General features: G+C 51.7%; 1 protein-coding gene across 13 annotated transcripts in view; it reads right to left on the bottom strand.

Moving 5' to 3' along the window:
- The window catches only part of DOK4 (docking protein 4), a 25,142-nt gene extending 5,293 nt beyond the window's left edge, over nt 1–19,849 (bottom strand). Inside the window, exons 1-3 of one of the 13 annotated variants that reach the window (XM_084959845.1) lie at nt 19,711–19,849; nt 17,548–17,635; nt 1,779–2,025 (exon numbers count right to left, since the gene is read on the bottom strand). In XM_084959845.1, coding sequence (XP_084815971.1) covers nt 1,779–1,844 — 66 coding nt within the window. In that variant the 5' untranslated portion in view covers nt 1,845–2,025; nt 17,548–17,635; nt 19,711–19,849. Of the gene's footprint in view, nt 1–1,778; nt 2,029–2,567; nt 2,665–6,905; nt 7,316–7,911; nt 8,374–17,547; nt 17,636–19,710 lie in introns of those variants that run through there. The other 12 variants (XM_005655786.4, XM_084959846.1, XM_084959854.1 and 9 more) reach the window with 12 other exon arrangements.
- Between the last annotated feature and the right edge of the window lie 1,839 nt (nt 19,850–21,688).

Genomic DNA, 21,688 nt, shown 5'->3' on the forward strand with positions numbered 1-21,688 from the left:
GGGCCTGAGCACTCTGGTTGCCTGGTTACAGGATGGATGGATACACACACACACACACACACACACACACACACACACAGCCCCAGGGAGCCACTGTGCTCAAGAGCCCTCCTTCCCCACTTCTCCCAGGTCTTTGATCAGCGCTTCAGAAACACTCTGCCACAGCTCTGCCGGGAGGAAAGCCCTGGCAGGTAGGAGTCTGCTCCCTGTCGCCTTCTGCCCTTCCCCCTCACCTCTGTGTGCAGAGACAAGAATGGCTGGGTGGCCACAGCCCCTCACAGCAGGTCTGCAGTGAATTCCCCGAGTGGGGGGCCACTCCAGACTGGGCCTGGCCATGCTCTAGCTCCCCAACGCCCCCCTGGCTGTGCCCATCGTGGATTCCCAGGTCTCCCGAGGAATGGGCCTGGTTCTGAGACCAAGTGGCGGCCCCGAGTGGCCTGCCTTCCTGGAAAGCTCTGCTCTGGACAGGGCCTCAGACCAGCTGGCCCCTGAGGACCTGATAAGTCTGGGCCCTCAGGAAGGAGGAGCCACACTAGCAGCCGGGCCCCCGTCCCCTGGCCTCCCATCTCAGCCTTAGCTTTTCTCCTTCTTCGGTGCTCCTAGTGGGCACCCCCTGTCTCGGGGCAAGAGCAAAGTGGCAGATGACCACCAGGGCCCAGGCTGGGATACAATCCACATCCAGGTAAGACCCCAAACATGCCCACCAGCTCAACTGCTGCCTGAGATGGGGGACGGAAGAGCCCTTCTCTAGGGCCCTGGAGGTGGGGGCCACAGGAGGACAAGGAGGGGTGAGAACCACCCTGCTCCAAGGCCAGTCTGGCTCTACCTGGTCCACCCAGCCAGGGAAGCCCAGTATCAGGGCCCTGCTCCTCCCCGACTCCACTCAGATGAGCCAGGGCGCCTGGAGCAGTCAGACCCCACCCCCACCCCATCGAGGCCGTGGGGGAGGGGAAGAAGGGCAGGGCAGGGCACCCAGACTTGGGCAGCCTCAGTCCCGGGGGTTTCCTTCCTACTAGGAAGACCCCTCACTGGAGGAGGGAGGAGCATCAGGGAACAGAGGCAGCTCTTGGGACAATCTCACCAAGATCATTAAGTTGCTCCCTGGGGCCCCTGCTCATGCCTTTTTGGGGGGGGTTTCACCAGCAGGGGGTGGGAAAGGGTGCACACCCCGCAGAGATGTGCCTGAGGCCTCATCTCCAAGCCTCCTGCCACCTTCGACATGTGGAGGAAAGCAGCCTGTCCCAACACCACGGCCACGCTGCCCAGGTTCTCATTCACAAACCGCAGACACGCCAGCTTCCGCGCTCCTCACCCCACTGCCCTCCCCCCACAACCAACTGCTCTCCTTGAACACTTCCCCGGTACAAACAACACCCAAAAGTCAAGAAATGCCCCATGCAGAAGGCAGTGGGTAGCTGGGGAGATGAGGCCGGGAGGGGGGGTGGAGAAACGGCGGTGATGGCAGGGGAAGTGAGGAGCTGGACTCAGCTGGGACACAGCCTGGCATTTCCAGTCGCTGCCCTGGCGACAACTTCAACAATAGCAGGGGAGCCGCCTGCCCATCGGCTGCCACCGCTGGCCCAGCCGCTGGGATGCCAGCCAGCCCGGCTCAGGCGGGGGCTGCAGCAGGCAGAGCCGGGCCCAGGCACATGCCAGGCGGCCCGCCGGCCAGCAGCCTCGAGACCAGCAGTGCACGATGCCCGGCCACAGGCGGGTAGCTGCGCACCCCGACGCGCCGGGCGCCCGTCCCTCGGCAGGGTCCCTTGGAGGTGGCTCACCCCGAGCTTCCTGCTCTTCATCTTCACGTAGCCTTGCTTGACGATGTCATTGAAATTGGTCGCCATGGTTTCCCCACCGGCTCTGGGGCTCCGGCCGGCGGAGGGGCGGGGAGGGGAGGGACGCCCAGGTGGCCTCGGGCTCGGCGCCTCTGATCACCTGCTCGCGCCAGTCCGTCGGGGCTGCCGCACGGGCTGCTCCTCACCTCGCCCGCCTCAGCATTGTTCTAGCAGCTCCTTCGCCCCGCGCCTGCTGGAAATAAAAATGACAGGGAGATTAGACAGTGACATCTTTCTCTTCCCCGGCTGTCTCGCTCTTTTTTCCTTCCTCTTCCCACACTCCTCCCTCCCTCCCTCCGCCCGCCCTTCTTCCTTCCCTTCCCTCCCCACCCCAGGATGGCAGAACCATTCAGGAAAACCGAGGTGGAGGCAGCGAGGAGGAAAATGGTCCAGCCCAGTCCCCTCCCTCACGGCTGGGGCTGGCGGTTAACCCCTTCCTGGGAGGACTGGCTCTGGCTCCGGCCGTGGAGGTGGGGGGCAGAGGAAGGGAGGTGGCCAGGGAGCTGCGGTGGGGCCCTGCCTCCTGTTACAACTTTGGGATAGACTCAGAGCCAGCCCCCTCCCAGGCACAGGAGCCTCCATGTAGGAAAGCCTTCCCGGAGATGAGGGCTCCCGGGAGATGGCACAATTCCGGGGACCCTCATGCTCCCCACTCCCCGAGGTTAAAGACAATCCGCCTTGTGAGGCTCAGCACAGCCGGAGGAGTCCCTCTGCCCCCAGCCCCTCCACTACCTGGTTCTCCAGCCCAGGCGAGAGGCTGAGAATCAGCCCACTCCAAGCCCTGGAACTCCTGCAGCTCCCCTGGGTGCCGCTTCCTGGGTGGGAGGGCAGAGTCCAGTGGGGCGGGCCTCCGGATAAGCCTGAGGAATGTGCTGGGCAGACTGGAGGTGGCCACTGTGGGAGCAGACGCCTGGCCCTGGCGCTAGGAAGGCAGGGCTGGTCTGTGAGGGCGGGGTCTAGCCAGGACTCACGGTGGCCGGTGTCCTGAGCACGCACGGGCCGGGGTTAATCACATGGAGAACTAGAAAGCACGTGGGCCTGGGGCAGAGGACACAGACAGCCCTCACCACCGAGGGGCGCCAAGGGAAGTCAACGTGGAATGGGTGCCCTCAGGGGCTCTGGGAATCAGGCAGGTCAGCCGATAACAAAGACTGGGGGGGGGGGGTTTGTCTCAGTGATGACCCAGTCCCATGTCCATTTTACAGATGCGGGGGTGGGGGGGAACTGCCCAGAGAAGATAAGAGACATGGCTAAGGTCACACAGCAAGGCCAGGGCTTAGCCAGGGACGAATGAGTATTTCGGGGGGCGAGTGATAGATGTGGCCGAGGGAATGCCCTGCCACTTGGCTCTGGCTGCCTGCCATCACTTAAGCTTTCTCTGCCTTCTAGGCTCAAGGACAGGGTTGTGCCAGCAACATGGCCCCCTGTGTCTCCAGAACTGCTGGGTGGGATTGGAGCAGCATTTCTGGCGTCAGTTTGTGCCGCCAGGACAGGGCCCTGGGGTGGCCAGGCTGCTGGAGCTGCCAGCCGTTTGGCATTAATTAATCTCCTGGAGGCCTGTCTGTTGAGCCCCTAACAAGGAACAGGTGTGTCTACCCCAGTGCCCACATGCAACAGGCAGAGGGACAGAGACGGGAAGGTTCCCTGCACCGCCCTGGGCCCCCAGAGCCTCTTCCGCAGCCCTTGACAGCCTCCCCACCCACCCACTCCCTCTGTGCCAACCCCCTGGGGTCCAAGACCCTTCCACACCCAAGCGGTCTGCCTTCTTCTTACAAGGTCTGGTGTGGGAGCCCCTCCCTGGCACCAAGCCCCAACAGCCTGGCCACCCCAGCTCTGTCTCCACCGCCTGCCCTGGGGCACCCTGCCCCCACACCAAAGACCAGCTCTGTCAAATTCCCCTCCAAGATGGTCCAAAGCATGGAAGGCCCCTTTCAGAACATGCCTACTAGCTAAACATGGGGCCCCTGGGTTCATCCAAGGCAGCCCAGGATGTAGTCCCACCGGAAAGGTAAATCTCAGGGGCAGGTGGTCCCGGGCAAGCCGCTTCATTTCTCAGTACCTCAATTTCCCCATCACTTAAGAAGAGAGGATAAATTCACCTATTTTAAATGAGGAAATGAATCCATGAGGCACCTGCCTGCCCCCATTGGACCCAGAGCTCCTGCCTTGAAAACCCCAAGGGCTGTTTTGATTTCGGGAGCTGCTGCCCAGCCACGGGCCGTGAAATCACCCTAACCCAGCCTTCCACCTGCTCAGTGCAGACCTGTCCTTCCTGGCTCCCTCTGGGTAACTGCAGCCACCAAGCTCTCAGGGGCACCCCTGCCATATCTGTCCACAGGCCCACACCCTACCCCATACTCCAGACTCTTGAAGTAAAGTCACAGAAATTAACCGGTGGGAAGAGCAACCTTCCAGGGGAAGCTGGGTGGCAAAGGGGCAGCTCACTCTGGCCTGGAGTCACAGGTCATGCTGACCTTACTCTGTCCCTAATGAACATGTGAGAGCAAGACCCGGTCTGGGGCCTGAAGTGCCACAACAAAGGGGAGCCAGGGAGGCAGGGAGAGAGGGGGAAAGGCCAAGAGGTAGACTTACAAATTCGATGGCTAATGGGCTCATCCCAGAACCAACCCATCCCCCAGAGGGACTGCGTTAAACAAGAGAGGTGGGCCCCAGGCTGGGCCCATGCAGATCCAATGGGGCATCAAGGAATGGAGGGCAGCTGAGCTCAGCAGGCCGGGGGCTGGGCAGAGGCGGCCCCTGCCCCACCGCACCGGGGGCCACTTTCCCCATCACTCCTGAACCATCACAAGCCTGCTAACCAGAGAGGACCTGTAGCTCGAGCCGTGAGCTTAGCTGTGAGCACCCAGGGAGGCTATGCAGGGGGCAGTAGCCCCCTCAACACTGCTGTGGGGAGCAGGGACCCCCCCCCTTCCTCCTCCTAGCGGGGCATCAACGTGGCTGAGACAGTGCTCGCCCTGGACCAAGCCACCACTGGCTTCTCCAGAGAAAGAGCCGGACTCCAAAAGGTTCCCCTCTCTCAGGAAGGGCAGCTGTCCTCTGGGGAGGGGGCAGCAGACTCCCTGGTGCCCTGCAGAGGGGTAGGGAGGGGCCCCCTGCCCCTTGGGGTAATTGTCTAAGCAATTCCTCCCTGCACCTGGATTCTGCCTGGAAGCTTTGGCTCCAGAACAAACGCTACTCGCTACTCACTGCTGTTGGCAGCCAATGACTGAGCAGGAGCGGCTGCCTGCCTGGCTGGGCCTCCCCACCCCATGACAGATCGGATCTTATCAGGGCTTTAGGGACAGCCCTACCTGGACACTGTCTCGCTGACGTCTGGCTGTCTCCACCCCCCGGCAAAGATCCTATCGGAGGGATTCTCCCCAGCACCTGGGACATTTCCATCACCTGCCTGGTCCTTTTCTACCCCAGTGTGATTGTGATCAGGGGCCGGGAGGAGGTCCTCCCTTCCCTAGAGGGCCCCACCCCGACCTCCGCCCATGCACATCCCAAACCGCCACCAGGTGCCACACTGCACGTCCCAAGGTGGGTGGCAAAAGCAGATCAAACACCCAACTGGGCAGGGAAGACGGGTGGGAGGAGGGGACACCTGAACAGCCAGGGTCTCCTGGGCCCTCGGGATGGGAGAGTGGTGCTCCCCTCTCTCCGGGTCCCCCCGCCACCCCGGCTCGTCTCCCTGGCGCTGGCCTTCCTTCTGTTCCTCAACGTGCCTACCTCCTACCTACGCAGGACCATGACGCTTGGCCGTTCCCTGTCTAAAACACTGTTCCCTCGGATGGTCCAAGGTTCATTTTACCGCACCCTTCAGGTCTCAGCACGAAGGCCATCACTTCAGAGAGGTCTGCCCTGACCATGCTGGCTAAGGGAGCCCCCTCGCCAGACTCCATCACAACAGCCAGTTGCACCGTCTCCACTCATCACTCTAGGATGTGCCTCCTTATCTGCGGATTTGCTAGTCAGCCTCTGCCCGTCTCCAGCGCCCTAGAATGGCAGCTCCCTGATGGCTCGGCCTTGTCTGTCTAGTTCACAGCTCCACCCCAGCCCCCAGAATGTGCATGGTGCAGGCTAGGCGCCAGGTATTTGGGGACTGAAAGCATAATTCCCTCCGAGATGTGTTCTCCTCATCCCTTCTCCCACCACCAGATCCACCTGGTCAGACCCTGCTCAATTTCCAGAGCCGTGTGAGCAGCAGTGGGTTTCCATCTCCCTGGGCCTCAGACCCACAGCTGGGTTCAAAGCTGCCCTGGGGGAGACAGCGCTGCTGACACTGTGTCCAGGCCTGGCCAGGTGACCCCACCTCGGCCAGGATTGTTGGGTGAGGTCATGCCCAGCTCTGCTGCCCTGCATGGGAGGGAAGAGCTAGAAGCAGTCAGTGCCCAGGCTCAGATGCTGGCAACTGAGAGGGGGCACAGCTCCTGAGACCCATCCCAAGTGGGGGTGAGGAATGGCCTGCACTGGAGCCACAGCCCCTGAAAGGGGCAAGAAAGGTATCTGCCTGCACTAAACAATCCTGCCAGGCCCCTCACTGAACCTGATTCTCAGACCCTTACACACCCAACTCTCCACCCAAGTCTCCTGGTAACTGCCACACACCCATGGCTTGGAGCAGGCAGAGACTGCACAGAGGCCCTGCTCTGCCCATATCTCCCAGGTGCCCCGCCTCCACACACGCCCCTTTGCAGGGACAGAAAAAGCATTTAACTGGAAGCAAGGCTTTGGCAGTCTGGGAGTCCTGGGGAAGAAAGTGGACAGGACCCCAGGACCAGGCGGAAAGGATCAAGAAAAGCAGGCAGCTAGCCGTGAGTTTTAAGTTGTAGGGTAGAAGCCATCTGCAGGTGTGGGCAATCGGGCAGCTGAACAAAGTATCTTGGAATTTGGTGGGGGGGCGCCTACGAGGACAGGAGGCCATGAGAGCAGGAAGGATGGGAGGAGGATGGGGCTGTGATGCGCTGGGTTATGTCCCTTGGGATGCCAGGCCCAGAGCCAGGAAGCACAGGGGCCTGGGCTTCTCCCATGGGTAGGTGGGGGGTAGGCGTGAGGTCAGGCGCCGACCTGGGCTTCCCTGGAGCGGAGAGCTGGGGAAGGTGGGGCTCAGGGCGCAGTTTCAGGGGCCAGGACTGGCTTTTGGAGGCGGACCCCTATAGGCCCCCCCGACACACGGCAGGAAGGTCCCACGGGCTTGGAGAATTCTCAGGTTGGAGTCGCCAAGGGTCTTGAGGACTCGGGCGCGGCCTAAGGACCCTTCTCCGCCTTGCGCCCCCCTAGTTACCTGGGCGCCGCGTCCCTGGCTGCGGGCTCTGGCTCGGCGGGCGACAGACCTGGCTCATGCCCGCGTCACAGCGGAGGCGGCGGGGCGGCGGCGGCGCCGGCTCCGGGCGGGGACGGCAAAGGAGGCGCGCCCGCCGACCGAGGCTCCGATAGGGACTCAGCGGCGCTGCCTCCGCCGCCGGGCTCCTGCCGCCCCGCCCCGCCCCTCCGCTGTGCCCACCCCACCCCCGGCAGCCCGCCCCCGCCGTATTCCTCCGAGCCGAGGGACACGCACTTCCGCTCCTGCCTCCCCCATGGCCCCCCGCCCCATCCCCGCCGCCAATCCTCAGCTCGTCTCTACCGCCCTTTCAGGTCGCCCTCGGCTCAGCCTCATTGCCCTTCCTTGGGTCCCACGTCCCAATCTCAAAACGTCTCGCAGCCCCTGAAAGCTAAAACCCGCATCAGTTCCCAGCCCCCACCCCAAATTTCAACCCCTCCCCCAACTTCTACAGGAATCACATACACACCCAATGCTTCTCTATCCCCTATTTCCAGGGGCCAAGCCTTCCCCCCCTCCGCCCCCGCGCCTCCCCCGGTGACCTCCTTAGCACCCCCCAACACACACTGGTAGCTACATCAGCGCCTGTACCCTAGACTGTTAACTCCCCTAGCAGTCGGCCAGCTTCTCCCTCCTCCCCTGGCCGCCTCACCACCCTCAAAACACCCAGTACTCCCATCCTACATCTCCCTGAGGCATTACCCTCAAGTCCAAGCTCCAATGCCCTCCCCCAACCCCCGCGCACACACTCACCTCTCTGCCCCTCAGTCCTGTGCAGGTGCCCTGTCACTGCTGGAATCACAAACCACAGGCCTCCCCAGCTGTGCCAGGCAGGGACAGGGGGAAGCTGCCCAGGGCCTCCTCACAGGAGGGACCGTGTCATCACCCCTCTGGTTTTCCTGTCTGCCCCCGCCTTTTACACCAGTGGTTCACAGAGTGAGGGGTCGGCCTCGCTTTGAAACGAAGTGCAAATCCCCTGCCCCACTCCAGACCCGTGACATCAGAACCTCTAGGGATAGTGTGAGAAATCCGCGTTTTCACAAGTCCCCGGGTAATCCTGATGCACACTAACCACTGCTTTACACCAAATATAAAAAAACAAAACATCCTGCCAGAACAACAGAAATCCTAAAAAATGAACATGCCTCCCAGTCCAACCTCAGTCCTGCCAGGGGCGGAGGTGGTGGTGCTCATCCGGTCCCTGCCAGCCAAACTGGCCTGGGTCTCCGCCTCCTGACCTCCCTCGGCATCTTCCAAAATTGACCCCACCTGCTTTGCCTCAAACCACAGCTCATAAAGCCCCCAGCACCTGATCCATCACAGCAAACTGTTTTCACCTTTGGGGGAAATTTGATCTAAAACAACCACCACCAGGAGTTTTCATAATAAAAAAGCATCTTCTCTAGAATAGGGTTCCCCAAACTTCATTCTCGCATCCTCATAATTTTTGCCCAACCCACTCTGTCTGCAGCATTATCACCTAAAATTTTTTGGATTAAAACTTTTGAGATATTTGAAAATGTACGTGCAATTGTAGGAGACAATACAGAGAGATCCATGTGCTTTCCTGTTTCCCCAGTGGTAACATCTTGCAAAACCAGAGTGGACATCACAACTAGCCTGTTGATGCTGAAACAAGTCAAGATACAGGACATTTCTGTCATTCCCTCTTGCTGCCCTTTTATTTTAATTTTCTTTTCTGTTTTGGCTGCCCCAGACATATGGAGTTCCCCAGCAAGGGATCAGATCTGAGCCACAGTTGCTACCTATGCTGTATCGCTGGATCCTTTAACCCACTGTGCCCAGCCAGGGATCAAATTTGTGTCCTGGGGCTGCAGAGATGCCCTCCTTACCACTGCACCCGAGTGGGAACTCTTCTTGTTGCCCTTTTATAGCCAAACCCCACTTCCCTCCCCCCCTCCTGGCAACCACTAATCTGTTCTTTTTTTTTTTTTTTTCTTTTTGTCTTTTGTCCTTTTAGGGCTGCACCTGTGGCACATGGAGGTTCCCGGGCTTGGGGTCTAATCGGAGCTGGTGCTGCCAGACTACACCAGAGCCACAGCAACACCAGATCCGAGCTGTGTCTGCGACCTACACCACTGCTCATGCAACTCCCGATCCTTGATGGAAGCCAGGGATCGAACCCGCAACCTCATGGTTCCTAGTCGGGTTTGTTTCTGCTGCGTCATGACGGGAACTCCATGTTCTCTATTTCTTTCTTTCTTTCTTTCTTTATTTTTTGTCTTTTTGCTATTTCTTTGGGCCGCTCCCACGGCATATGGAGGTTCCCAGGCTAGGGGTCGAATCGGAGCTGTAGCCACTGGCCTACGCCAGAGCCACAGCAACGTGGGATCCGAGCCGCATCTGCGAACTACACCACAGCTCACGGCAACGCCGGATCGTTAACCCACTGAGCAAGGGCAGGGACCGAACCCGCAACCTCATGGTTCCTAGTCGGATTCGTTAACCACTGCGCCACGATGGGAACTCCCATGTTCTCTATTTCTATACTTTGGTCATTTTCAAAAGATTGTAAAATTAGAATCATAAGTATGTAATCTTTGGAGACTGGCTTTTTTTTTTTCTTCACTCAGCATAATTTTTTGGAGTGCCATGGAAGCTGTTGCACGTACCAATATTCCATCCTTTTCATTGCCAAGTAGGTATTCCATGATATGGGTGTGTCACAGTTTATTTGCACACCCATTGAAGGATGTCTAGATTGTTTCTGGTTTTTGACTAAGATGAATGAACTTGCTATAAACATTCATGTACACATTTTTGTGTGAACATAAATCGTAATTGCTCTGGGATAAATGCCTAGGAGTGCAACTATTGGGTCATGTGGTAATTGTATATTTAGTTTTAAAAACTGCCACACTGATTCCCAGAGTGGCCGTACCATTTTACATCCCCACCAGCAATGAGTAATGACCTCATTTCTTCACATCCTTGCCAGCCTTTGTTGTTGTCATCACTTTTCTTTTCTTTTCTTTTTTCGAGCCATTCTGATAAGTGTGTAGTGATATCTCATTGTGATTTTAATTTGCATTTCTCTACTGACTAATGTTGTTGAGCATCTTTTCATGTGCTAATTTGCCATCTGTGTATCTTCTTCAGTGAAATGTTTCTTCATGTTTTTTTGCCCATGTTCTAATTTGATAATTTGCCTTTTTTTGTTGTTTTGAGAATTCTTTATATATTCTAGATGCTAGTCCTTTCTCAGATATGTGGTTTACAAATATTTTCTCCTGTTCTGTATGTAGCTTGTCTTTTCATCCACTTAACAGAGCCTTTCACAAAGAAGTTTTTTATTTTCATGAAGTCCAAATTATTAATTTTCCTTTTATGGTTGTGCTTTCAGTGACAAGTCTAAGAACTCTGTCTAGCCCTTGATCATAAAGATTTTCTCCTATGTTTTACTCTAAATGTTATATACTTTTATGTTTTATATATAAGTCTGTGATTAATTTTTTTTTTTTTTTCTTTTCAGGGCCACACCTATGGCATATGGAAGTTCCCAGGCTAGGCGTCGAATTGGAGCTGCAGCTGCTGGCCTACACCACAGCCACAGCCACTCAGGATCTGAGCCACATCTGCAATCTATGCCACAGCTTGGAGCAATGCAGGAGTTCTATCTACCTACTTACCTACATACACACACATCTTGATTAAGTTACAAAAGAACTCTCAAAACCAAATCTTTTTTTTGTCTTTTGTCTCTTTAGGGCCGCACCATTGTCATATGGAAGTTCCCAGGCCAGGGCTGCAGGTATCGGCCTACACCACACCTCACAGTAAAGCCAGATCCTCAACCCACTGATTGAGGCTGGGGATCAAACCCGCAACCTTGTGGATAATAGTCCGGTTCTTAACCCACTGAGCCACAACAGGAACTCCAAGTCTGTGATTTATTTTGAATTAAGCTTTGGAGGAGGTATGAAACTTAGGTTGATGGTGGGTTTTTTTTCCCCTTTGGCCTGTGGATATCCAGCTGTTCCAATACCATTTGTGGAAAAGTCTCTCTTCCACTGAATTGCTTTTGCAACTTTAGACGAAAAGTCAGTTGGATCCATTGTGGGTTCTCTGTTCTAGTCCACAGATCCATTTATTTATTCCTCTGCTAAGAGCACACAGGCTTGATTACTAGGGCTATATAATGTCTTGAAATCAGGTAAACTGAGCCCTCTCACTTTATTCTTTTTCAAAATGGCTTTAATTATTTTAGTTCCTTTGCCTTTACATATAAATTTTAGAATAATTTTATCTATAGCTACAGAAAACCTTGCTAGGATTCTGATGGAAATTGCAATCAACCTCTTTGGGGAGAAATGACATTTTTATTATGTTGAGTCTTCCAATCCAATCCAAGACAGTATATCTCTCCATTTATTTAGATCTTTATTTCATCAGCATTAGTTTTCAGCATACAAAGCCTATACGTTTTTTGTTAGATTTACACCTAAGTAATTTATTTAATTACTTTTGGTGATTTTAAATGGCATTGTATTTAAAATTTTTCTACCCATATGTTCATGGCTGGTATACAGAAATAAAATTTTTGTATGTTTCTCTTGAATTTTGCCATCTTGCTGCATTCAGTTATTAGTTCTAGGAGTTTGGGTCTTTTGGCGGTAGATTCCTTGAAATTTTCTATATAAATAATCATGTCATCTGCATATAGAGAGAGTTTTATTTCTTCCTTTCTGTATGTCCTTTTTTCCCTTTTCTTGCATTGTTGCATTAGGTAGAACTTTCAGCACTATGTTGAATAATAGTGCTGAAAGCCGACAACCTTGCCTTGTTCTTGATGGTAGGGAGAAAGCATTCAATTTATTGATTGGACTGTTCTATAAATATCACTTAGATCCTATTGACTGATGATGTTATTTTCTGCCCTTGCTTTTTTTTTTAGGGCTGCACCCATGGCACATGGAAATTCCCAGGCTAGGGGTCAAATCAGAGCTGCAGCTGCCAGCCTACACCACGTCTCATGCCAGATCCTTAACCCACTGAGTGGAGCCAGGGATCGAACCCACGTCCTCATGGATATTAGTTGTGTTCATTACCACTGAGCCACAATGGGAACTCCAACCCTCACTGATTTTCTATCAGGTTGTTCTATCAATAGTGGAGAGAGGAGTGTTGATATCTTCAACTATTATTGTGGATTTGTCCATTTCTCTTTTCAGTTCTACCAGTTTTTGCTTCATATATTTTAATTCCGTCGTTTGGTGCATACACATCTAGGATTGCTATGTCTTCTTGGTAGATTGATCTTTTTATTATGATGTGCGATCACTCTCTCTCTCTAAGTTTCTTTCCTCTGAAGTCTATTTTAGCTGGTATCAATATTCCTGCTTTCCTTTGATTAGTGTTTGCATGATACATCTATTTCCATTCTTTAATTTTCAACCTGTCTATATCATATTTGGAGTTTCTTCGAGATAGCATATGGTTGGTTCATGTTTTTTAATCTAGTCTACAAATACCTGTCTTTTAATTGGTGTGTTTAGACCATTTGCATTTGGGTATTTATATATGTAATTACTGATATGCTAGAGCTTCAATCTGCCATTTTTTGTTTCCTGTTTGTTCTTTTTTTTTTTTTTTTTTGCTTGCTTTTTAGGGCCAAACTGTGGCATATGCATGTTTCCAGGCTGGGGGTCAAATCAGAACTGCAGCTGCTGGCCTACATCAGAGCTACAGTAATGCCAGATCCAAGCCACATTTGCAACCTACACCACAGCTCCCTGCGATGCCAGATCCTAAATATGCTGAGCGAGACCAGGGATTGAACCTGCATCCTCATGGATACTAGTCAGATTTGTTACTCCTGAGCCACAACAGGAACTCCCTATTCTTTTTTTTTTCATTTCTGTGTTTTCTTTTTCCTACCTTCCTGTGAGTTCCTCAGACATTTCTTCGAATTCCTTTTCCATTACGTTTTGAGTGTATCTCTTTGCATGTAATTGACTGCAGTGTACTGGCATGATCACTTTGCCAGCTGGAATGAAGTAGAGAAATCATCCTTCCTTTAGGTAACTTTGCCCTCCCCAACTTATAACTGTCATTCAGTTATCCTCTTTATATATTTAGAACCACAGCAGTGTAACACTTTTTGCTTTCATGGTCAAACATAACGTAGAAAACCCAAGGGGAGAGTATTTACCCATAGTTTTGCTTTCCATATTCGTTCATCTCTCCTAATAGTCCAACAAGTTTCCTTCTTTTATCAGTTCCTTTATGTTTAGAAATTTTCCTTCAGCTATTTTTTTAGAGTAGGTACAAATTCTCTTAGTTTTCTTTCATCTGAAAGTGTCTAGATTTGCCCTTCATTTTTTTTTTTTTGTCTTTTTTTTTTTTAGCTATTTCTTGGGCTGCTCCCACGGCATATGGAGGTTCCCAGGCTAGGGGTCCAGTTGGAGCTGTATCCGCCGGCCTACACCACAGCCACAGCAATGTGGGATCTGAGCCATGTCTGCGACCTACACCACAGCTCATAGCAACGCCGGATCGTTAACCCACTGAGCAAGGGCAGGGACCGAACCCGCAGCCTCATGGTTCCTAGTCGGATTTGTTAACCACTGCGCCACGACGGAAACTCCTGCCCTTCATTTTTGAAGAACATGTCACTGGATAGAGTATTCGAAGTTCAGATTTGTTTCTTTCGGTACTTTAAAAATATTGTGCACTTCCTTCTGGACTTTATGGTTTCTGATGAGGAATCTACTGTCATTTGGGAAAAAAAAATTTTGGCCACACCCACCACACGTGGAAGTTCCTGGGCCAAGGATTGAACCCATGCCCAGGCAGTGACCTGAGCCACTGCAGTGACAATGCTGGATCCTTAACCTGCTGTGCCACAGGCAAACTCTGAAAAATTTTTCTTCTATGTGTAAAGGTTTTTTCAGCCCTCTGGTAGCATTCAAGATTTTTTTTCTTCTATCTTTAGTTTGCAAAGCTTTAGTTATATGTTTGGAGCAGATTTCTTTGATTTCTTCTCTTTGGTATTCATTCAGTTTCTTGAATCTGTAGGTTTATATCTTTTAGCAAATTTGGAGAGTTTTCAGTCATTATTTCAAGCACTTTTTCAGCCAGGCCCTCTTCTTTCCTACAAGGACACTGATGACACAAATGTTAGGGCTTTTGTTAAAGTCTCACAAATCCCTGACACTCTATTCTTTTTTTTTTCTCAAGTCTATTTTCTGCTTTTCAAATCGGACAGTTTCTGTTGTTCCATCTTCTAGTTCACTGGGTTCTTTCCTCTGTCTCTTCTATTCTGCTGTTAAGCCCACCCACTGAGCTTTTAACTTCAATTACTATATTTTTCAGTTCTAAAATTTCCATTTGAACTTCTTTATACCTTCCTTTTGTTTGCCGAGACTTTCCATTTTTTCATTTGTTTCAAGCATATTTGTAATTGCTTGTTGAAGCATTTTTATCAACGGCTGTTTTAAAATCTTTGTCGGAGAAGTCTAATATCTCTGTCATTTCAGTGTTCAAATCTATTGGTTGTCTTTTTTCATTCACTCTGAGATCTTTCTAAGTCTTGCTACGAGTGATTTTTCTAAATCTGGACATTTTCATATCATAAGACTTAGATTTTGTTTATGCCTTCTGTTTTAGCTGGTGTTCTCTGATACTGCACCGGCAGCAGACCTGGGTGGGGTGCACCTCCTGGTTAGAGCCGGGTGGAGGCGGAAATTCAGGTTCTATGCCGCACATTGAGGGGCAGTGCTCCTCATTCCGGCTGGGCACGGGTGTTCTCCACTGACGCCACAGTGAGGGTGGCCTCTTTAGTGCTGGGCGTTGGAGGAAAGTTTTTATTCTCCAGGAGACCTCCTCTGACCCCACCCCAGAGGGGAGGGAGAAGGGTGCCTCATTACTGCCAGGCAAGTGGAAGTCCAAGCTCCCCATGTGGTCTCCACTGATGCTACAGCTGGAGAGCCTCCCTGTTGGCTGGGGTGGGGGGTGCTCATTTTAGTCCAAGCTCCACATTCAGCCTTTGCTGCTGTGGGGGAGGGTGGGACTGCATTATTTTTCTGTGGGTTTGTGTTTTTTTTTTATTATTATTCTTTTTTTTTTTTTAAGTTTTTCTTTCTTTTTTTTTTTTTTTTGTCTTTTTGCTATTTCTTGGGCCGCTCCTGCAGCATATGGAGTTTCCCAGGCTAGGGGTCGAATTGGAGCTGTAGCTGCCAGCCTACACCAGAGCCACAGCGTCTGCAACCTACACCACAGCTCACGGCAACGCCAGATCCTTAACCCACTGAGCAAGGGCAGGGACCGAACCCGCAACCTCATGGTTCCTAGTCAGATTCGTTAACCACTGCGCCACGACGGGAACTCCCCTCTTTTTTTTGTCTTTTTAGGGCTGCACTCATGGCACATGGAGGTTCCCAGGCTAGGGGTCCAACTGGAGCTGTAGCCACAGGCCTATGCCACAGCTGCAACTCGGGATCTGAGCCGTGTCTGTGACCTACACTGCAGCTCATGGCAACATCAGATCCTTAACCCACGGATCGAGGCCAGGGATTGAACCCACATCCTCATGAATACCAGTTGGGTTCATTAACCACTGAGCCATGATGGGAACTCCCTTTCCGTGGTTTTGGCTGGAGTCGATGGTTACTGTCTGAAAGTTTTCTGTTTTGCCAGGATACCCCTCTCCTGGTCCTGTGGCTAGGGCAGGAAGGCTTCCATTGGGACTTTTTCTGTTCTGTGCCCGTTGGTATTTCCAGGTTGCTGCCTTTTTCAGCTACTAGTGAATTGATATGAGTGATATATATGCAAGTGAATATATATAATAATACATGAGGTATAATGCAAACCCAGGGAACTCACCATTGTGTTCTTGCCTGGGTCCACATTTCCTAGCCTGTCTACCTTTTCCTCATCACTTTTCAGAGTGTTCTCGTATCTATTTTACATATAAATTCCAAGGTGTTCAGTTGTACTTAATGGGAAGAATAGAGAAAAGCAGGACTACTCCATCTTTTCAGAAGCAGGAGAGGCAACGCAATTGAAAAAACAAACAAACAAACATAAAACCTTCCCTGCTCTGCCCTTGAACTAAGCAACGCTATTCATCAAATCACAGGTTGGACTGTGCCAGTATATAAATATATGCATGTATATGTATATATTGCTATATGTACTATCTGTAATACATTATATATATTAAAGCTTTATTGAAGTGCAGTATATAGGAAGGTGTCACTGAAGTGTAATTGACATGCAATAAACTACACATACTTGAAATGAACATACCCGTTCCCATTGTGGCCCAGCAGAAATGAATCTGACTAGTATCCATGAGGACGCAGGTACGATCCCTGGCCTTGCTCGGTGGGTTAAGGATCTGGCATTGCCGTGAGCTGTGGTGTAGGTCGAAGACGCAGCTCAGATTGTGTGTTGCTGTGGCTGTGGTGTAGGCTGGCAGCTATGGCTCAGATTCAGCCCCTAGCCTGGGAACCTCCATATGCCTTGGGTGTGGCCCTAAAAAGACAAAAAAAAAAAAAAAAAAAAGGTACATACAGTGTGATGAGTTCTGACACAGGTACACTTGTCAGCATAACCAGATAGTGAACATACCCATCATTCCGTAGTTTCTTCCCTCCCTCTCCCTCCTCTCCTGCCCCCAGGCAGTCATTGCTTTGATTTCTCTCATTATATCTTAGTTTTCATTTTTCACTAGTTGTATAGATATATACCTACAGTGAAATACAACAGCAATTAAAGCAAAGAAATATTATATATGCAACAACACAGATGAATCTCAAAATAATCACAGTGAGTGAAGGTGAAAGAAATCATACAAAAAGAATACATATTGTGTGATTACACACACAGACACACACACACACAATATAACATAGTTTACACACACATATGCATCGCATCTTGAAGTGTGGAACTGTTTCATTTACGTGCCACCTAAAATCAAGTCCTTGCAAAACACTGCTCTGAAAAATCTTCTTAAGATCCAATTCCAAATCTGAATTCAGGTTAGGCCCAGCGGTTGTAATGGCGACGCCTGTGTGCCCGGGGCCCAAGGACAGGCACCAACACTGCATGTGTGTCTTTCTTGCCTTCCCTCCCCGTCTGGTTCCCCTGGGCCTCCTCAGTGGGAACAACAAAGCCCTGGCACGCAGCACTCGGTACCTCTGGTCAGGATGTGGGCCTGTGGAAAGTGAGGCAATGAACAGGCGACAAGGAGTCGGCTGCGTGGGACCTGGGCTCTGGCCTCTGCCGCCTGCTGGCCTGCCTGAGAGGCTGTTCTCCTAAGGACGGGAGGCTCCAGCTAGACCAGGGCAGTGGCTAAAGCACGTTGGCCCTGGAACCAAACCACCTAGTTCAAGCTCTGGTTTCATCCATTGGGCAACTTACCTAGGCTCTCTGTGCCTCAGTTTTGTCATCTGCAAAGTGGGGGTGATGCGTTCCGAGGAAATACGTTCAGAGCCCCTGGAATAGGACCCTGCATGTGGGGAAGACCCAAAACGGGTTAGTTATCTATCCGCGGTGTTTCTTTCTTCATTTTTGCCTGTTAGTTTCCTAAATTTTTTCCAATGACCACATGTACATTTCTTTATCTTTTTCTTTTCTTTCTTTTTTTTTTTTTTTTTTTTTTGTTGTTGTTGTTGTTGTTGTTGTTGGCTGCACTCAGGCATGTGGAAGTTCCCGGGCCAGGGATCAAATCCACGCCACAGAGACCCAAGCCATTGCCGTGACAGTGTCAGCTCCCTCACCCACTGAGCCACAAGAGAACTCCTACATTTTTCAATTTAAAAAGATCCGTTTAAGGGGAGTTCGTGGCTCAGTGGAAATGAATCGGACTACCATCTATGAGGATGCAGGTTCGATCCCTGGACTCACTCAGTGGATTAAGGATCCGGTGTTGCCATGAGCTGCGGTATAGGTTGCAGATGTGGCTTGGATCTGGTGTTGCTGTGGCTGTGGTGTAGGCTGGCAGCTGCAGCTCTGATTCAACCCCTAGCCTGGGAACCTCCACATACCGTGGATGTGGCCCTAAAAAGACACACACACACACACACACACACACACACAAAATCCATCTAAGTACAAAATCTGCTACTTTAAGTTAAAGGAAGTGATTATGTCCCCCGCTGCCCCACTCTTCAATTAGGCTGTTTTCAGGGGAGGTGTGAGGGGTTACACACTGGATACATAAACCCCGGAGGGGAGCATGAAAATCCTCACTCGAAACAGAGGCAGCAAAGCACCAAGCATGGGGAGGTGTGATCCCCACTTGGCTGCAAGACCCCTCACCATGTGCAGCCTCAATCGCCTCTCCCGGAAATGGGAACAATGAGAGTCACGTAAATCAGCATCTGGGGAAGCGCCTACCCAGCGCCTGGTGTACAGAATGGAGGGCGGGCTGTTATCACACGCGACCGCTTTGGAGTCATTAATGATACACTCAGGCCTGAGATTTTCGCCCGGTAAACGCAAGGCCCTTCTCTAGTGCTGACTCTTCCGTCCCCGCCCACCCTCCTTGCTTGTACATCACTTGACAGTTGTCAAGGCGTTTTCACCCCAAGTACTTTCCCTCACCCTATGAAAGTATTTCCCAAGCCCTGGCCACTCCAGCCACTTCATGATTCTTCTCAGATTCAAGCACCTCTATTATTTGCTCAATGCTTTTCTTTAAATCACCTCACATTTTTCATTTTGCTTCAAGAGCAAACTACATAAGTAAGATACCTTGAAAATAAAACGGGTGCATTAAACGTGTGCTGGCTAATACTGCCTGCCCGGAACGCTAGCAAAAAGCCTTTCGTTTTTGTTTTTTTGTTTTTTTTTTTTTTTTTTGCTTTTTAGGGCTGCACCCGTGGCCTGTGGAAGTTCCCAGGCGAGGGGCTGAGTCAGGACTTCAGCTGCCGGTCTACACCACAGCCACAGCAACGCGGGATCCTCAAACCCACTCAGTGCGGCCAGGAAATCGAACCTGCATCATTATGGATACTAGCTGGGTTCGTGATCTGCTGAGCCACAGCAGGAACTCCTCGAGGCTTTTATTAAAAAGGAACTCAGCGAGGGTTGAGAAGCACTAAACCCATGACACTGCCTGTCTGAGACTTTCTCCTTGAAACTGTGAGAGGATGAAAAGAAAAACGAACAGGGAATTGCTTCTGAGTAGTTTAGCCCTACTGTGGTTGGGGCCGTTAGGAGAAGGGTGGCCCCGTCACTCCACCTGCCGTGGTGTGTGAGTCCACACCTGGAGAAACACCACACGCGCTTGTGGGACCTCACTGCAGCAACCCCGAAGAGGTGCGACAGTCCCCACTGCTCAGGCAGAAACACTGAGCCCCAGTAAGTAGAATTTGTCCACGATGACAGAGCCATGGCAGGACTTGAACTACAGACTGTGGCGGGGGTGGGGGTGGGGGCCTTGACATAACCTAGAAGGACAAGGATTCTTGTCCATGTTGGTCTTCCTGTGGGCAGCCTCCCATCTCCCACACCCCCAGCTCTGCTCCCAGGAAGAGGGTAGGTGTGACGGAGCCAGAGGAGAGGCCACAGGCAACTTACCGCAGCCATCAGATGGGTGAGTTCTTTTCCAGTGTCGTGGGTGAGAGGCTGGCGTTTGTGAGTCCCGGGTGCCTCCGCCCTGCAGGAACGCTAAGGTCTGCGCCAGCTGGCCAGTCAAGATGAGGCCCGGAACTGTCTCCCTCCCCTTGCTGGACAATGACACAAACCAGCCTCTCCAGGCACCTTCACATCAAAGGGGACTTACCAGGTGGGGGTGGAGAGGAAGGAGATGGGGCCCCCCCTTGCTCCCCCTGCTTCCTCCCAAGGAGGCTGGGCGAGGGGCAGTTTCCTAAGGATGCAGAGAAGGGCTCTCAGGAAGGAGGTGACATTCCAGCCCCACCTCCCAGCACAGCTCTCTCTAGGCTGCCTTCCTGAGCCCCCCGGGTCATGTGCTAAGGAAGAAGTGACATGCTGCTCCCTGGACAAGCACACTAGCTGGCAGGAAGGGGAGGCTGCAGGCTCGGGCTAGCCTTCCCTCCTTCACTGACTCACTGATTCATTCAACAAACATCTGAACACTTACTCTGGGCCAGGCACTTGGCCCTGGGCACTGAGGACACCGTGGTGGACAAGAATAGCTGGTGCCTCTGAAGAGTTCATGGTTAAGTGAAAGGAAAGGCATTGATCTAAGAACTCCACAGTTGCAGGTACAACTCACAGGGCAGAGAGGGAAAGAAAGGGGCTACATGGTGCTAGGAGAAATATGGGGTGGGGGGAGGTTCCCATTGTGGCTCAGAGGTAAAGAACTCTGAGGATGCAGGTTTGATCCCCGGTCTTGCTCAGTGCGTTAAGGATCTGTTGTTGGCGCAAGCTGTGGTATAGGTCGCAGAGGTGGCTTGGATCTGGCATTACTATGGCTGTGGCATAGGCTGGCAGCTGCTGCTCTGATTCAACCCTATCCTGGGAACTTCCATATGCCTCACACGTGGCCCTAAAAAGACAAAAAAGAGAAAAAATAAATAAATATGGGGAGAACTGACCTGCCTGGGAAGGCTTTTAAAGGAAGTGATTCTTAAGATGAAAGCAAAAGGGAGAGGTAACCAGGTGGAGAGGGATGGCAAAGTGTTCTGAGGTGGGGGAACTGCATGTGCAAAGGCCCTGTGGCAGAAGAGAGCCTGGTCTGTATAAGAGTGAGGGAGGAGGCCAGGGTTGCTGAAATGCACAGGCAGATGGGGAAGCATGATGCTCAGTGAGATTGGCTATGCAGGGTCTTGACGGCCAGTTCAAGGGTTTGGTCTCTGTCTTAAGAGTAATGAGGAGCCGGTCAAGAGTTTTATTAAAGAGGGAAGGGGATAGGATCCAAAATGCATTTTGGAAAAATCCTTCTGGCTGCCCTTAGAGGATATACAGAGGGGTCTCGATGGAGTTATGGGGAGCAAGTCAGGAAGTGAAGGCAGGACTGGCAGGAAAGCAGGAGTCTGGCGTGGCCAGCGAGGGGTGGGGGGTGCCATGCAGATCTGAGAGATCCTCAGAAAAGCAAGGGTCCCTGACTCCTTGGTGACTGGCTGCCAGGAGCCAGGAGGGGATAAAAAAGAAGAAAAACAATGACCCCCGACACTGACATTGTGGTGTCAATTCTTCTACCCACACGGAGAGAAAAACCAAGCCCGCATTGCATGTTATACTCAAATCTGATTTTTCACTCCCTCCCTCTTTGGTAACAAGCTTCATTTTGCTGACTGTCGGGCATGCCCCTGGAGAAATGCACTGTCATTTATATCACCAGCCCCTGACCGCTGGCTGTTTAGCTGTCTCTATTTTTGCTTCTGTAAACAACGCCACAATGAGCACTGTGCGGCTAAATATTTGTACCCACACGTCTATATTACATGCGCTTGCAGCCTTCCTTAGGAGAGAGAGTCCTAAAAGGGACCTGTCTTGGTTTTCGCTGCGTTTTACCACTTGGCTCTGCAGGGATTTCGACCCTTTTGCCATCTGAGGATGCACAGCGATGGACGAAAGCTTTCCAACGTCTATA

Source organism: Sus scrofa, chromosome 6, assembly GCF_054392235.1.
Source record: "Sus scrofa isolate SSC_HxYL_T2T_F1_AM1 chromosome 6, Sscrofa_HxYL_maternal_Yorkshire_Landrace_v2.0, whole genome shotgun sequence".
Lineage (NCBI taxonomy): Eukaryota > Metazoa > Chordata > Mammalia > Artiodactyla > Suidae > Sus > Sus scrofa.